Below are 17917 nucleotides of genomic sequence, written 5' to 3'. Positions count from 1 at the left end.
TAAGCATACAAAACACGTCTAGGACTGTCTTCTGTATTATGATTGTTTATATTTGTTGTCAGTCTCACTGAGTTTAATTATTAATTTTTTACAATAAGTAGCGATGCGTTCATACCATGAACTATTGCCAATCACATATATTGTTTTGATCGCAAGCGTTTGTACTTTCAAGACATTGTCTTTGAAATACTGACATATCAGCCTGAATGGTGATGCAAGGTGCATCCTGTTTACGCATTAAGCGACACGTTTGCCGCTTGTAAAGACTGAGACCTTGTACTGAGATTTGGTGGCACGATGTTCGCAATCACGGAACAACAAATACGGCGTGTAAAGACTAAAAAAAGGAATCTACTGGCAGAGTAAGAGTATCAACAACAAACGTCATCTAGTTCCACAGCACGCCGCTCACAAGAGAGGAGGAAAAAAAAAAGGTAAAGAAATAACACGACGACAGAAGCGGGCAACATCACAACTGGTGCAGGTGCAACCGGGACGGTCGGTGCCTTTCACCACCAAAAAACAGAAGGCAGCAAAAAGTGCAGAAGACGTCTCCACTCAGTGCGTCAAGAAGAAAAAAAAAAAGAAAGAAAGATACGCCAAATTTGCCATTTTGTGTTTGACATCTGCGAAAGCCACAACCACGAAGAAGCGTATATACAGTGCCTTGTATAACCTCGAATGAAAACGTACACACGAGACGAGAACGTAACAGAATTGAATGTAACCAGACGATGAGCATTGAATGTGAATAGTGCGTGCTCAAAGTTTCTTGGTTTTTTTTTTCGTTTTTTTTTTTTCTTTTAATTCTCACGCTTCGCACGCGATGTGGAAAGCAGTCAGAAAGCCTTTTAGAGCCAACACAATGACACCGCGCGCTCACGAGGCAACGTGATTCGAGCAAGATTAAAAAAAAAAAAGAAAAAAGAAAAACAAGAGGAGGAAGAAAACACAGACGTCGTAGGTCGCACCACGTGCTCGTTTGTTATGCAAAAGACGATGCGTGTGTGACGAGTGTGTGAAAGGCATGCGCCGGGCACGTGCATTAATGCTCGACAGTGCCTGTGACATATTTGGTTGAACAGTTGAAGAGAAGGTCCTCAACTGTCCTTCTCAGAGGTTTACCAAAGGCCTCTTTTTCTACGACGACTTGCTTTATATTGAGTCAGTTCACGCGCATGAAGATGACCTCTCCACGATTTGCTCCCTTATGTGCCGTAAAAGGCCGCATGTAATACGACGTAGGGGTGTTTGACTACTGAAAAAAGAACTCGTCTATTTGAAAGGGATACGAATATTTGAAAAGTAACAGTATTTGAGTCAAACGAGATACCGAATATTATTGTTTTCGATTATGAAAGCAGGAAAACGAAACATCAAGCAGAAATTTGGCTACAATAAAAAAATGATTACACGCATAGCTATTTGAAAGTTCATTAAACTGGACAGCTTAATTGTAAATGATGAAAAAAGTGAGAAATCGTCGCAGTTACTGGTTGGCTTTGCCACCGGCTTTTGAAGCTGCCAGTGGACATAGCGGACACAATTCGTCCTGCCTTTTCGTAGTGTATCCCGTTTTTAGCGCTGCAGTTATGTCACACTATACAGGTGAGGCTTAGTTGCAGCACATACAGTGGACCTCCCATAGCTGCCTTACCAAGCAACGAAAAACAAGATCGACAAAGCGTCAGAGAAGCCAATGTGTCAGTTATCTGCGAGACCATCGACAGACTCCTAAATGCATTCGGAAGAGAGCCAGACATGCGAGCCCTTGATCGACGGAAGAAGATACTGCTGTTTTAAGAGGAAGCTATAAGTTCGAGGCCCAACTTCGATGTCCCTATTCATATACGTGTAAAATGCAGCAATGCTTTCATTGGGCAATCGGTGAAACGATCTAAATTAACTTTGTTGCACTTATGATATTAACTTAAGTTCTGGTAAATGCATGGACCTTAATTTCGTTTCAGAACCTCAAATATTGTACAGGATCTGCCGAAAATGGGTAAGTTTAAAAATTAAGACATAGAAACACGAAGTTCACACACTGTAGCTTTGCATCAAAAACAGATATCGCTGTTTCGTAAACTGAACCTGACAGAACATCTCAAGTGCATAAATGTGATAGAGAGAGAGATAAGTTTAATGATGCGAAATGCAGAGAGGTCGGCCTGAGGTAAATTCCTCTAGCCAGCTACTCTGCGTTGGGGGAAGGGGAAGAGGGAAAGAAAGAGGGAAGAAAAAGGCGCATGATGGGTGACGATGATGAGAGAAGGAGGATATGAAACATATGGCAAGCACTTTGGCATGCTCAAAGCCTACAGTCCAGGCCCGTACTTTTTAAAAAGTTCAGTAGCGCCTGCATGGCCTTGAAACTTGATTGAGTGTCTGGCCAAGGGCCTAAAATAACGTCCTCCGACAACGGTGGGCTGTCGAGACGCGTAAGGTCATTATTTAACCTTTGACGCTCTTGCACGTACCTAGGGCAGTCACAAAGCACATGACCTATAGTCTCTTTGACATTGCACAATTCACAGTCTGGAGACTCGGTGCGTCGCATGAGGTGTACGTATCCGCGCGTAAACGCTACCCCCAGCCTTAGTCTGTGCAGAAGACTGGCACAGCTGCGTTGAATTTTCGGTGGTAGCCTAAATTTCATGGTAGGGTCCAATCTCTGCAGTCGTCTGTGTCGATTATCCGGATTGTCCCAGTGCTTTTCCGTTGATTTTCGGATGACACTGGAGAGAAGGCAGTTGGCGTCCGCTCTTGAAAAAGGAATCGCAAGCATTGACTCTGGTTCTTCCAGTGCTTTCTTCGCTTCGGCATCAGCCAATTCGTTGCCGTGTATACCACAGTGACTGGGAATCCACTGAAATGTGATGTGGTGGCCGTTTTCTTGCGCTAAAGTGTATAGCTCGGCAGTTTGAAGAGCCAACACTCTGTAAGCGCTTTCTTTCAACACCAGTCTAAGTAGTTGCAGAGCCGACTTTGCGTCACTGAAGACTGTCCATATTTGAGGAGGCTGTTGCAAAATATATCGAACGGCCTCTCTGATTGCCACTAGTTCCGTAGATGTTGTAGTCGCCTTGTTACACAGACGAAACCGTCGAATGACTTCATGCGCAGGCACGACGAAAGCCGCACCAGACGCATACGACGAGACCGATCCGTCTGTATACACATTCACCGAGGAGTCATATTCTTTCGAGATATATTCAAGTGTTAAATGTCTGAGGCCGACGGTAGGTATTCGCGATTTTTTAGAAATTCCGGGAATAGATAGACGCACCCGTATTTTGGACATTACCCATGGGGGCATACGTGGAAGGTCAGCAGGGGCAAAGTATGATGGTATGGCAGATTCTTGGCATTTAATGGCTCTTGAAAATGTGGAGTCTGGCCGTATGTCGGGAAGTGTCGATAAGGGGTGGCATCCATGACGGCACAGTAGTCGCAGGAATACTCGAAGAGGTTCGCATCGTAGATAGACAGGTAAAGGGGTGACGCGAGCCTCCTCAATTGTTCCGTAGGTTGAGGTGCAACGTGGAACACCGAGACATGTTTTCAGCATCAGTGCCTGGGCACTTTCCAGCGTACGCAAACATGACCGGCTCATACCTGATAAAACTGGCAGGCTATACCGAATGTAGCCGACGTAGAGAGCCTGGTACAGCCGGAGTAGCGAATGCTCAGATGGGCCCCACTTCATACCGGCCAAAAAGCGAAAAACTTGAGCAAGCCCAGTTAATTTTTTCTTTAACATTGCCACATGCTTTGACCATGAAACACCGCGGTCAATGACAACGCCGAGGTATCTGTGGTGGGCCACATATGGGATGGTATTGCCATTGATCATAATTGGATACCAACACATAAGCTTCCGTGTGAACGCTATCGCAGCGCACTTTTCTGGAGCCAGTTGCAGTCCTTGGCACTGCAGGTACTGAGACGTTAAAGAAACGGCTCGTTGCAATCTTGCACGAATTTGCGGTCGTGTGACTGCGGACGCACATATGCATATGTCATCTGCGTAGGTACTGATGCGTACTGTGTCAGGAATTATTTCCGCAAGGCCAATAAGGGCAATATTGAAAAGAGTCGGGCTGAGGACTCCTCCTTGAGGCACTCCACGGACCACAACGTGTCTTCTCGTTTCGCCATCAGTTGTGGACATGAAGACTGTGCGACCATCTAGGTAACTTTCAATCCACATGTAGAGACGGCCGCCGATGCCCAAATTACCGAGGGCATCAAGAATGGCTTCGTGCAGTACATTGTCTAGGCTCCTTTTATGTCCAAGAAAACTGCTCCTACAAGTCGGTGTCGCCTTTTTTCGTGTTCGATCGTGGACACGAGATCAATGACCCCATCTATTGCAGAACGTCCACGTCTAAATCCGGTCATCATTTCAGGATAAAGCTCATTCCCTTCCATGAACCATTCTAATCTAGTGAGGACCATTCGTTCCATCACCTTACCGACACAGCTAGCTAAAGCTACTGGCCGGTAAGATGACATGTCGTAAGGCGATTTTCCTGGTTTTAGGAGGGCCACCAAACGGCTGGTTTTCCACTGCTTCGGGACTGTACTGGATGACCACGTGGCGTTGTAGTACGACAGCAGGACCTTCAGACCTTCCACACCAAGGTGGCACAGAGCAGTATATGAAATACCGTCAGGTCCAGGTGTAGAAGATCGTCTCGAAGCAGCAAGAGCAGCTTCCAATTCCGGCATCGTGAAAGGAAGGTCAAGACGAGCATCTTTAGGAGGTAGCACGGGTCGATGCAATGTTGGACATGTTAAAATATTGGTACGGGTGACTCTCTTACAGAAGTCTTCGGCAACCTGCACTTCCGTCAGAGATTGGTGAAGTGCTAGAGCATGGAAAGGATGTTTTTGCTGAGGAGGGGCACGAAGGCTTCGTACTATCTGCCAGATCCTAGAAAGTGGTTTTCGAGGATCCAGAGACGAACAGAAGGTCCTCCACCGTTGTTTTCCCATTTTTTGAAGGTGACGCCGTATTTTTCGTTGAGCACGTCGACACGAGACAAGGTCTATTGTCGATTGAGTTCGCCTAACCTTCCTTTCCGCTCTACGACGAATTGCGCGGAGCCGTTCATATTCAATATCAATCGCCGTTCTGGATGTAGGTGCACTGATAAACTTTGTTGTCTTCTGCACTGATGATACAATAATGTCTTCTATATCAGATGGTGAAGTGATGTCTCCGCAATACTCTTCGACACATGTAGAGAATGTGGACCAATCAGTGCAGCGTACAGTAGATGCAGTTGCTTGCACAAACCACTTCATCTGCACATATGTTGGTATATGATCGCTCCCATGCGTTTCTATGTCCATGCACCAGCTGACTGAGGGCAGGAGGCTTTGAGACACAATAGTGAGGTCTAAGCAACTTCCGTAGGTAGTGCCGCGGATGTAAGTGGGAGACCCATCGTTGATGACAGTCAGACCCTCAGTTTCTATGAAGTCCATCAAGTTCCTACCCCGACAGTTCATTGCGGCACTTCCCCAGTAAGGATGATGAGCATTGAAGTCTCCAATAAGAACATGAGGGCCTGGGGAACTTTGTAACACAGTAGATAGGTAGGAGAGGTCAAATCTTTGGCTAGGAGGTATGTAGGCGCCGATGATCGAAAACACATGCAGTTTATGTTTTAGTGTCACGCACACATATTCATTGCTGTCATGTGGAGTGATCGTGTGCCGAACAAACGTCATGTCGCTGCGTATACACATTAACACTTTGCTCTTGTGTCCATCTTCACGTGACCAGAGCTTAACGTATCCAGAAAGGCGAAAGTCCGACGTGAGATTTGGCTCGCATATCACGATCACTGGGAAGCGGTATTTGAAAACCCGTTGCCTAAAGTCAGACATGCGGCCGCATAGACCTCGAGCATTCCATTGCATTATAACAGAATGGTGCATCTTCTGTTCCAATGTCCAGTGTTTTATCGTGAGAGCCATGATTGCCACCCTTATTTTAGAGCCGCTAATAGCGGCTCCATAGCATCCAACGCCTTCACGACAGATAGTGCAGTTGGCGTTGCCAATCCGGAGATCAATATACGCATAGTGTTTACTAGTTGTTTAAGCATGTCTATCATCTTTTCATTTTCAAGCCTTTCATTACCCTCCCGGCTCTTGGGGAGCACCGAAGGAGTATCTCCACCTGAAGCCCTTTGCGGTAGCGAAGGCCACGCTACAGCCGAAGAGGTTGGACGCACGTTGGATGACGCTTCATTCCTTGACGGGCGCGGAGGTACTGGAGGAGGCGCAGCTTGTGTTTGCCGGCCTTGCTCTCTCTGTGGTACGTTTTGCATCCAAGTACTCAAAGGAAGTGACTCTTTCTCTCGGGACTTGCTCTGTGAGCGGCGACGCCGTTGCCGCAACCGGCGCCTTTTCTTGCGGACGGAATTGGCAGCCTCCTTGTGCGTGGAGTTCTCTCTCACCATTTTTCGCAGTATTTGTCTCTCCTCTGCCATTTTGGGGCAGTCCTTGGATGTCGCTTCATGGGCTCCGGAGCAATTTGCACATTTCATGGCGTCAGTCTCACAGGAGTCTACCTGATGAGCACCACCACATCTACGGCACGACGTAGGGCTCTTACACACAGCACTAACGTGGCCCAGTTTGAAACACTTGTGACACTGTAACGGTCGTGGCACATATGGACGCACTGAGTGCCTCACATAACCTACTTTGATCGATGCTGGCAAAGAGTCTGACTCGAAGACCAACTTGATGCACCGGGAACGGCCGAATCGGTGGATGTCGAGTATTCGTACTGTCGACGATAGAAGAGATCGTAGGTCTTCATCCTTGATGTCAATGTCCACATCTGATACAACACCAGTGCACGTATCGTTGCCGTACGCTAGGAATGAGCGAACTGGGATGTTGCCAACCACTTCAATGGATTTCAAAGCCTCCAATACTGCCTGAGAACTCACGTCCACCGTTAGAATGTTCTTCCGAGCATTAATGCGGATCTCTCTCACATGTCCTGAGGCTATTCGATCGAAAAATTTAGTCAGCGATTGTCTGTTCAACGAATTCAAATTCGTTCCTGCCGTAGTTGGGGTGTAGCCCACGGAGAAGACCCGGTCATCGCATCTGCTTTTATGAGTAGAATCACTGCCTGCTGACGTCCGGCGAAGCTTGCGCTTCAAGTGGCGCGATTGGACTAGCGTGTAATCACTGTCCGATTCCATCTCTGCCGCTGTGGAGCTATCAGATGAATCGGGAAGCCTATAGTCGGTGATGTCGCGGTTTCCCACGGACAGGGCTACCGCCGCGGGACTCGCCTTGTCAGGAGGGCGCGGAGGTCCTCCGTCCCCCATTCCGGAGGACGACGTCTTCGGGGAAGCTCCTTATATCCAGAAGTCGCAAAACTTTGAAGAACCACAGAACAATAAATGTGATAAACAAATGAAATACCTATGTGCCATTGTTGCAACTTATACAGGTGTTTTGTTCAAGTCCAACTCAGCAATTGGTGGTATATAGTTCAGACAAGATGGTAATACGTAAATACTGTGCACTTTAGATGTATTATTAGGCCCTGTTTACAGAATTGTGATATCGTTTTTATTGACGAGTTACAGAGTTGTAAATTTGACACTAAAGAGTTTTGCAGCATTGCAATCTTGAAGAACATTTTCCAAAACAACTAATGGAATAAATTAATATTCCACTAGCTACAGCTACTTAATCATAACGTCTTCTTTTAAACGCAACAAAGCTAATCAAAAATAGGGGACGTGGCATCCTAGAAAAACGATTTCCCCGTTCCCCCTGCATTGACATGGGCGCTCCCGAGCTATAGCTTCCTCTTAAGTGAGCAAACCCAATCCGGGCAATTTCATCTTTACACTGATAATATTATAGCAGGCCTCTTCGAGCATTACGTCGAGCGTGCTCGAGCATGTGCCACGGTGACGTCGTGTGCCTACAGTTCAGTTAAAATACACAACGACTAACACAATCCACAGCCTATCTCGACGGCTCAGGCGTTGTAACGAACGATGCTCGATCACCCTGCCAATCGCGGAGCCGTAATGCAACACATTCACGTTAAAGCAGCACTGGACAGCGTTTGGCAATCTCTTCTTTTCCTTATTCGTTTATTTCTTGCGCTGTCCAGGATCATAACATTGACGACACAAGGTGCTCTGAACAGTGTCGTACTCGATTCATGCATTCAGCATGAACAAAAACGGGCATGCTAAACTTCGAATGTCACTCACCTTGCTTACTTCATTAGTACTAGGGGGTTTCCTCTGAAAAGAAGTGCCGAAAATGGTGTTTTTGCGGCTTTCAGGGATGATGACTTGAGCGTAGTTCTGGTGTGGTTGCACGCTCTTGGAAATAACTGTCGTTAACTAGGACAGTATTTGACACAAGAGGTTTAATTTAATTAAACAACAGTAACATCTTTAAACACAAGGTCTCGTAGTATTCAACGTAAGTGCTCTCCGAAATAAGTAGCATACAATGTCTCGAATCGATGAGCTCCAGGAAATATACTGCGCCGCACATTAACGAAAAGGGGCGACGATTAAGCATGCATGCACACATAGGGCTGCAACATATCTGACCCTAGGCTCGAGCAAACAAAAAGCAATAAAGGGGGACACCGATGCCAGTTCGAACACAAAACATTAGAATACCGACGCATACGCTTCCCGGGCGATGCTGCGGCCGCGCCTGACGGCTTTCCCAAGAATACCGAATAGTTCTATGACGCAAGATAATTTTGAGAACACAAAATGGAGAAATACAAATGCGCTACTGGCCATAAACTTCGTTTTGCAGAACAAAACCAAACTCTTGCATTGTTTCAAGCTCACGTACTTACTCTTAGTGTTGGCGCACGCTTTAGTTAAGGCACGATAATCATCCATGTCACACTGTAATGTTCTCATACCATATCTCTTGATTAAGTACAACGCCACTGAAATTCTAATGACATGACGCTTAAATACCGTTCCTGTGTCTACACGTTATGTGCGCAAAATGGAACACAACATCGGCAGTTCAGTTTCCACGGAAATATGCAAAAGCTTTAGCACCCGATAGTTGGCGCTGCCATTGGTGTCAAAATTCTTCAGCATGTTACGCAAACAGACTTGTAATGTACTCCAAAACTAAAACAAACAACAAAGATCTGACTCCAGTTTTTCTGTGTAGAAAATAACCTCCCTGTTCTAGCGATCTGGCGGTATTCTTTGAGACACACAGACTGTAATTCGCTATTTCCTACGTGTAGAAAAAAAAAGCAAATCTACAAGAAAATGACCAGCCCGCCAGGTAATAGCTTCGCCAGGCTATGACAGACACTCTATAGGAGGGCACACGCACGACAAACGTCACCAGAGCACATAGCGTCGAAGCTTCAGTCTCTAAGGCAACTAGGCCCATCTACAAAACCTTGCGGTTTCCACGGGCAAGTATAGCAAGACATGCGGAATGCTGCATCTCATTCATTTCATCTGCACAGACCACAAGGCAAAAAAGGACTTCGAGCCAAAAGAAAGAAAAAAAAAAAAAAAACTACCGCCAGGCCGCTCGTCAGTCTCTACAAGGTCACCACCCTGATGCCAGAAAACGGCGAAAATAAAAAACAAGACCACATGCAGAGCTTTAGGGACAAGACTGAGAATACAGTGAACGTAAGGCAAGCGATTGCTGAAGCATGCGTATGGCAAAAGAACTAAAGGTAACAGTCTTCGCCTTCGTGTGGATGCATCGAAGGAGCAGCATTCGCTAGTACCGAAAACCCTCGGTGTGCGCTGATTCGAAGAAGAAACAAAAAACGAAAAAACAAAAAACAAGAAAAGTTTCAAGAAAACACCGAAAAATTAAGAAACCGGTGAAAGACAAGAAAACAAACAGTGATGATGAACGAGTGAAATTTACCTTTTGCAACGCCGCCACATACCATTCAACCAGCTCGCTCATGTGCTGCGTCATGAGAATGGGAATGCGAAACGTCACGACTGACATTCCGCTTGCAAAAAAAAGTGGGGGGTGGTCAAAAAAGAGAGGACCCAGCTCACAAGTAGCTGGTTTACGAAAAAAACCGGGGTCTTTTTTTGCGATGCTTTTTTTGTAAACGATGAACGCCCGCTCAATCGTGTCGGTGTCAAAGTCGATATTTTGCTACATGCGTCTCTGCTTTCAAAAAGAGTGGAAAGCAGAAACGATTAAATTTGTAAGCACTGAGTGGAAACAGGGTCCAAAAAATGGTTTCGGAGACGGCCCGAAAAAAAGCCCGGGTGTTTTCGCGTTGTCATGGGTGAAAGTGCGAGATTTCCCGTGCACCGATATTGCATTTGTTACTCAATAAACAAGGCAGTCGTACAAATGGTGGATGAAATATTTACAACAGTCCAGACGGAACTGACCAGTCTCACAGACATATTGACTTATAGAGGCAACACTATTTATGAGGGACTAGAGGACTTCTAGCCCAAAAGGGGGCCAACACACACGGTGTTAGAGAAAATGTTTAGTTGGTGGACAGGCCCTTCTTTTGACGGCTGACCACTCCACAACGCTTCAGCTTCAAGAGCAAATTAGGTCTAATATACCACGCAGTAGAATAGTAATTATGGGGTTTTACGTGCCAAACTCACGATCTGATTACGAGGCACGTCGTAGTGGGCGACTTTGGAATATTTTGGACCACCTGGGGTTCTTTTACGTGCACCTAAATCTAAGTACACGGGTGTTTTTGCTTTTCGCCCCCATCGAAAAGCGGCCACCGTGGCCGGGATTCGATCCCGCGACCCAATTGCTTAACAGCCCAACACCAAAGCCACTAAACAACCACGGCGGGTACGTGGTAGAATGCGCGGACTATAGGACTCATACATTTTGATGACACACCTGAGCGACTGTAATAAGATAGCATTATGACGTCCTATCATTCCATGGTCATGCACCGACATCTTCATGAACTTCCTCCACATCCTGTGGTCATCTGGGAACTATTGTGGCCTATGATATACTGATGTTTCTTACCAACCTCTTAGTCCCCGATTTGCTGATGTTCCCTACTATCCTCAGCCCCACGTGATCTGCTTATTCTGTCTATTCATGATGCATCATTTGTAGTATATGTCTCTATACCACGACGAAAATGACGCACCAGCGCCAGCAGCTCACCAGTACTTAACACTACACAATGACTGCAGTTCGACGCACAAAGATCAGGATTAAACAGCACGCTTATTTATCATTGTTGGTGTCTGTGTCGCACTGCAACCTTTGCGAGGGCCCGTTATCGGGCACTAGTGCCAATGTCGGCCCACCCATGCTATTGATTGCATTGCCGCCAGTATCGGCCCACCGAAAATTTTGTGTCGATATCACCAAAAGGACCGGCCACTGCACAGTATAACTTCATCGCATTAAAAGCAAACAGATGGATAGTCATCACAGAAGTCATTACAAAGACGCGTCAAAAAAGAATAAAGACATAGCTTGCGATGACGAGACTCGAACAGAAAGGCACGTTTGTATCTACTGACAGTCATTGGTTTTAAGAGTGAGGTGCAAAGAGCGTGAAACAATTGGGTGATGTTGAAGGCGAAGTTTCTTGAAGTAATGTAAAAAGAGACGTTAGAGGGTTCATTGCTGGGTTTACGGTCCTAGAAGAAACTTTACAAACTGTGTTATGTTTGACTATGCTATGTTTGACCATGCTAGGTTAGTTAGCACTCTATCACTACCGCTATCGGTGCTGCCTGACGCACTTGCGCATCCGCAGCGCAGATAATGTAACTCGCGCCTGCTAGGGTAGCGACAACAATGATATTGCCGTAATGCTATGTTATCATACCTCGCGGTTTATTAGCTACAAAACTTTGTGGTTTATTGTCGCTGTCTTTCTACAGCTTCCATCTCTCGAATCGATCAAGTATACAACGCACAGCACCTGAAGACCCAGCTGAAATGCCCTGCCCCCGCGTCTGCAGTGGACGCACGAAATCTGCTCTGCCCAGGAACAAAGGCCACACGAGGGAAAGTGCTTAGAAGTGACGTGATACGGACAGACCAGTCACTTTAAGCGGTTAGTAAATGGACAATATGATCCGCGGGTCACTTATGCAGTTTCTTTACGAAGAAGGGCTGCACGCATTTATTTAACAATAACATATGCCACGTGGCAACCATTTATTGTCCTGCGCATGCGGCTCACTCTTTTCCTCTTTCTATTCCCCCCTCTCTCTTACCCCCACAGCAGGGTAGCAAACCGGACGCTCCTCTGGCTGACCGCCCTACCTTTCCCACTCCTGAAAGAGCATATGCTTGGGTATGTTGGTAACCCACAGGAACAACTTTTATTTTTTTAGCGCACGAAGAAGAACACATACTGAAAGGAAGCGCTATGTCCGCGTGCTTCCTTTTAGTGCTATGTTCTTGTGCGCTAAAAAAAAGTTGTTGCTATCCTTATTCTCTCTCGCGCAGTCAAACCAAACTCTGCAGGGTTCAGTTGAGAGACTCAGATGGGCTAGTTGGTTGATGGCTTGATGGAACATGTTATAACGGCACGTGTGAGGACGGGACACAGAAAGAATGCACAGCGGACAATCGCCGAACTTCGACTGAGATTTATTGTGTAGCCAGAGTAAAGCTCAGTTGAAGTTCGGCAAATGTCCCCCGAGTCCCGTCCTCACACGCGCCGTTATAACATGCTCCATCAAGCTGCAGGGCTCAGTTCGCGGCAGCCCCCTCCCTTTCGGGAGGAGAGAGCGCGCGCGTACCTTGACGTAGGTCCTCTCAGTGTCGACCAGCTCGAGGATGACCTTGCGGAGCCTCTCCACGTCAGACATATGCTTGCTCGCCTGGCCGACCGAGGCGGCTCCGGGCACCGCGCCGGCCGCCGCCGACACATGCGGTGGCTGCGCCGACACGGGTTGTTGCGCTGCCGCGGCCGCCGCCGCCGCAACCGCAGGCAGCCCGCCGGCCAAGCTGGACCGCCTCCGCTCCACGGGCACGCGGCAGTACTCGGTCACCTGCTCGGCGGTCTGCGTTTCCCGCCCCGGGTGCAACACGGGTGTTCAAATCGGGCTACGGGGGTTCGGGGTACGACGAGGACATTGTTTAGGGAGTATACACGAAGCGCAATGGCGGGACGGAATGTGTTTGCGTATACGGTCGCACACACTTCTGTCCAGAGCCCGATTTACGCTCGAGCCACACCGGCCGCCTGCCGCACGCGTGCGCAAAATTGCACATGTCGCACACTGGTGCACGAATTTCGGTTTACACTGGGTTCTCACATGCAGTACAAACCGAAATTTGTGCAGCAGTGTGCGATACGTGCAGTTTTTCGCACGACCGCATGCGTGCGGCAGGCGGCCGGTGCGGCTCGAGCGTAAATCAGCCTTCAAGCGCTGTATCTGCAGGGAAAAGAAAGCGTAATCACAGAGCAGGTTCGGGTATACCCGACTGTGTTGCCCGGGCGTCCGTATGGCTTCCGCTAGTAACGAACACTGTCTCTCAAACCGGCCAGAAACGCAGAGATTTAGATTTATTTTCGTCGCAGCGTACCGATTCGGCGCTCCAGGCATATGTGTGGACGTCTGTAGACAAGGCTCATTTATTGCTGTGTAGAGCGCACGAGCCGTCGGTTCCGGTATATGGTGCCTTAATGCGTCGGCTTCGAGGCACGGACCCTAATTCAGGTGCAAGCGGGCGGGCAGCTTCTGTGCTCGAGATAGTGCGCCAATGTGTACGCGCACTCACATAATGTGAACACATAAAAAAACAAAAAACAAATAAGCCTACACACTTTGAGCTCATCTTGTATCCATACTATAATCGTCACGTCTATACCTACCTTCAGGCGTGTTCTTTGCCACGCGGCACTCATTACTTTCCTGTTAGGAACGTATGTGACGTAGACACGTGCGTAACGTTCATAACCTGTATATAACGAAATCGCATGCAGTGTAAAACGAAAGGATATGCATGCCGGATAGATGTCGATTATGCTTGGGGAGCAAGATAAGCCCTCAAAGGGTGCATTTTTTTAAAAGAGTGTAATACTGCGGACGTTGCTTATTGTTAGCGGACAGTACGAGCAGTTATTTGTGTTGGCTTTACGTGTTTGGTGCTTGTTGTGAGCCGGGGCCGGGACGCTTCATCAGTGCACTTGTTCTGCCCGCGCGCTCTACACAACAGCGAACGGGTGAAATCTGGACGGGTCTGTACTATCTGTTCCAGAGTCCCGTCTATGCCCCGTTATACCAGAAGCTGCATGCAGGTGGCAGCCATCGTTTGACGGGGACTGCGGGACAAGATGGCCGAACGAAGTGGCGCGATCGAGAGTACACACTAAAAAAAAAAAGTTTACACACGCTGCGGTGTATCTTGTCCCTAAACAATATTCGTCATCTATCTTGCATGCCTTCCCTTTCTTTTAAGCTGCACATCCGGCATTTCCAGGCTACAAACGGCACGCGCGTTGTAAGCGTGACATGGCATTCTTGACAGGAAAGTAGCGACTGCAGAGATTTCAAGAAAGGAAACGAAGCAAGGGGACAAGATATGACCCAAAGGGTGTAAACTCTTTTTGGAGTGTAGCGCGCCCAGCCTGCTTATCTCGCACACTTCCCGCCGGCCTTCGCACGTCAAGACTTCGTCGTGCGCTGCCCCGTCATCAACCCACCAGACTGGGGGAAAAAAATTCTTGGCAGCCAGGAAATTCGTCATGCCTCGCGGTAAAGCGGCCCGCCTCGACCCTATTGCTGAAGTGAATATGCGTATCATCAGCCGGGAGCTGCGCACAGTGGTAATCATCTTTCACTTCGTGAACAGAGGGAAACGCGAAGGCAGCTTCATCTTTAAGTCACCATTCTACGGCACAAAGGGGATGACCACGAGCTGCGCTTCGGGGTCCCGCGAGCGTAATGAGGCGAACTTAACGTATAATTTGACGGTAGTTATTTAGATCTACATGATTATCTTGAAATGTACATACAGACACATAACTATAGTCTTTTATGACGATTCCATCCAACACTTCTATATAAGCATGTACCGTAATGTGCGACATTATTATGAGTCAATTGAAGTAATTTGGTTCGGTCGTGACTGAATTGCTTTGTTCATTTTTTTCGGGCGCGACTGAATTGCGTTGGTCTTTATTTCTTGCAAATAATGACCGCCAGGGCAGGCAATTTATTCATTCGCACTGAGGTAATTCGAGTACATTTTGTAGGCTTGAAGAAAACTTGCGAAGCAAAGAGAAGCAACAGAACACTGTATATGTCTCTTCCATAGTACGCGTGCTTATTACGCGCGATATTTACTGCATAGTGAAAGTCACAGAAACACATCGCGAGGTTCGATCATTGACGCATAAAAAATAAAGCGAACAGCACAGCCAAGGTGTTCGCCAGTGGGGATACTTCGGTTTATTAGGTTTATGCTGTCCCAGTGCCGAGCGAAGTACTCGTGACTTCCCAAAGAAGAAGAGGCAGCGCGTACCTTTTTACAAGAGTCCTCGATGACCTTGAGCAAGCTTTCTATCTGATCGCAAGAGAGGCCGGACTGGTCCTGCGGCGGCACCGGCGACGGCGTGGGCCGGCCCGATGTGTCCGGAGATCGCTCTTGGGAGCCTGCGCGAACGAGACAGACAAGGTGTCAGGCGACGTCCGCTCCCGTACTGCGATATGTCACATTGAAAACGGCCAGCACGGCCCACGCTTTAAGACAACGAGTACCCCATTAAGAACCGTGCGGTAATTTAGGATGAGGAGAGGAACGCTTCAGTAGTTGAAATTCGTATCCAAGTTTCTCCCGTTTGGGTTCATTATATCTCACCATCACTTATACAAATTATACATACACATACTATATATATATATATATATATATATATATATATATATATATAATATAGCGTTGCTGACACTCCACCAGTATACACTGAAAGACAGCATCGAAAGGATGATTCAGGTCAGCACTTTTACATATGCCGCCTAACACAGTTTCCTATATACGGAGGATAAGTGTCCCGGTGTCTTCTCCTAATGCCACGCAGAGGGAAGAGCCATTGTGGTTTTTACGGAAATAGTTGTTAAACGCCAGGATGGCCATGTCCTTCGGGCTGCTTTGCCGCTGGTAAAATTGTTAGGGCGATTCTGCTGTCGCATGAGCAGCGCCATCGTTGCCTAACGAGTGAGATGAAAACTCATTTTGCATTTCCCAGTCGTCTGTAAACGTGCTTTCGTGTACAACAAACGCTTCTGCTAAAGTTTTATTTAAAAAATGAAATTCTGGGGCTTTACGTGTCAAAACTACGATCTGACAATGAGGCAAGCCGTAGTGGAGGACTCCGGGTTAATTTTGTCCACCTGGAGTTCTTTACCATGTATCCAAGATTTATAGGGAATCTTTAAAGTTAAGGTTGTATATGTCGATACTCGCAGAGCGATTTTGCTGTTGATGACGATGATGACGGCCCTTGATCGATAATGCCAATTCGGTTCCCTTCTGCTTGCGACGACAATGTAGAACAAGTTCGCTGTGAGTGCCTTTCTCTCGAGGTTCAAAGACTTCGTCCCATTATAACCAAAAGCGGTTAGACAACCAGCCGTTAATGGCGGGACATTTCCTTGTGACCCTGGGTTCTCCGTTCTCATCTTTAAGAAACCTTTTTCCCTTGTGTAGGGCAGCAAATCAAATTCAATCCTTAATAAAACTGCATGCCTTTGCTTCTGTTCCTTCTGGAGTTCGTCACCATATTGTAAGCGACTATAGTCAGCGACAAGCTAAGAATGCAGTGACGAGTACAACTCGAAGATGATTCGTACAGATACGCCAACCGGATAGTGAATGTTTTCCGGTGCGATCGCTCTGTCAGTCCGATGGTAGTGCGACCCCCGGTGTTGGTCCCCGGGTTCGATACCAGGGCGAATTTTCCTTCAACTGCGAAGCCTTCTTTCTCAGAAATCCGCATGGGAATCCTTTGTAGTATTGTGATACACTCTCGGGTGGATAGCAATGTCTCCTTAAGCAGAAGGAGCTTGATTTGGGCGAGTTGGTGTAACATACTGATGTCACGGTGACGTCACGGTGGTGCAATTCATTTTCATGTATATAACCCTTGTTTCTTCAAATAAAATTTTAGCTGCAAGTTAGCGCCTGTCTGTTGTACCTGTCTTCTTTTCGCCCTCGTCTTTTTTGCGCTGTTTTTATTCAAACAATGTTTCCTTTCACGCACCAGCAAATTACGTTCGATCCCAGCAAATTACGTTCGACGCCCTGGGGCCAGCGGAGGTTGACATATCTCAATATCGGCGTCCCTCGGGAACAGGTGGGCAGACGCAGTGCCATTTTGTGTGGGCGGAGCTTGCGATCAATTCATAGGTTGTCACAGAAGATACGAAAATTTCGAGGACGCTTAAGCTTCGCCTTTAAGAGTGGAACGCGATAGCATTCAAAGATCCCTGGCTGCTCTTCAGGCATCCTGGCAACTGCAGTTCTTTTGTCCAACTTCGCCTCCGAGCGCGGCTGCCGTAAAGCCCCTGTACGCTGCCGAGGAGGCGAGCGCCATCTGGATGGTGTTTTTGCAAGTAAGAAACGCGGTGCGCCGCTGTATGAATTATAGAAATGCTGGAAAAGAGGTTTGTGTTTTGAGTTTCGGCGTAAGAGAATTATGTTTTCTCATATGTTCAAATTACAATCCGACGCTATCATGTCTGTAGGTTGTGGTTAAGTCGTACTTTACCATATTTCTGACGAATTTTACTTTGATAAATTCAATTTTGTTCACTAACGCATTGCGCCACGCGGAGGGCCTGCGTGGTCGGGGTTGTCCGGCACTATTTTTTCCGCCAACGACGCCGGCACGCCCGCGCCTATGCCGACGCCG

At 47.3% G+C, this 17917-nt stretch overlaps 1 protein-coding gene across 2 annotated transcripts in view; it reads right to left on the bottom strand.

Annotated features, from left to right (window-relative positions):
- Positions 1-17917, bottom strand: part of LOC119461251 (protein still life, isoform SIF type 1) — a 217655-nt gene that overhangs the window by 16916 nt on the left and 182822 nt on the right. Inside the window, exons 18-21 of one of the 2 annotated variants that reach the window (XM_049672148.1) lie at positions 15529-15659; positions 12798-13061; positions 9946-9990; positions 8274-8306 (exon numbers count right to left, since the gene is read on the bottom strand). In XM_049672148.1, coding sequence (XP_049528105.1) covers positions 8274-8306; positions 9946-9990; positions 12798-13061; positions 15529-15659 — 473 coding nt within the window. The remainder of the gene's footprint in view (positions 1-8273; positions 8307-9945; positions 9991-12797; positions 13062-15528; positions 15660-17917) is intronic. The other variant, XM_049672149.1, reaches the window with a different exon arrangement.

This window comes from Dermacentor silvarum, chromosome 8, assembly GCF_013339745.2.
Source record: "Dermacentor silvarum isolate Dsil-2018 chromosome 8, BIME_Dsil_1.4, whole genome shotgun sequence".
Lineage (NCBI taxonomy): Eukaryota > Metazoa > Arthropoda > Arachnida > Ixodida > Ixodidae > Dermacentor > Dermacentor silvarum.
Note: the sequence above shows the minus strand (reverse complement) of the source record. Positions and strands in the feature narration are given on the sequence as shown.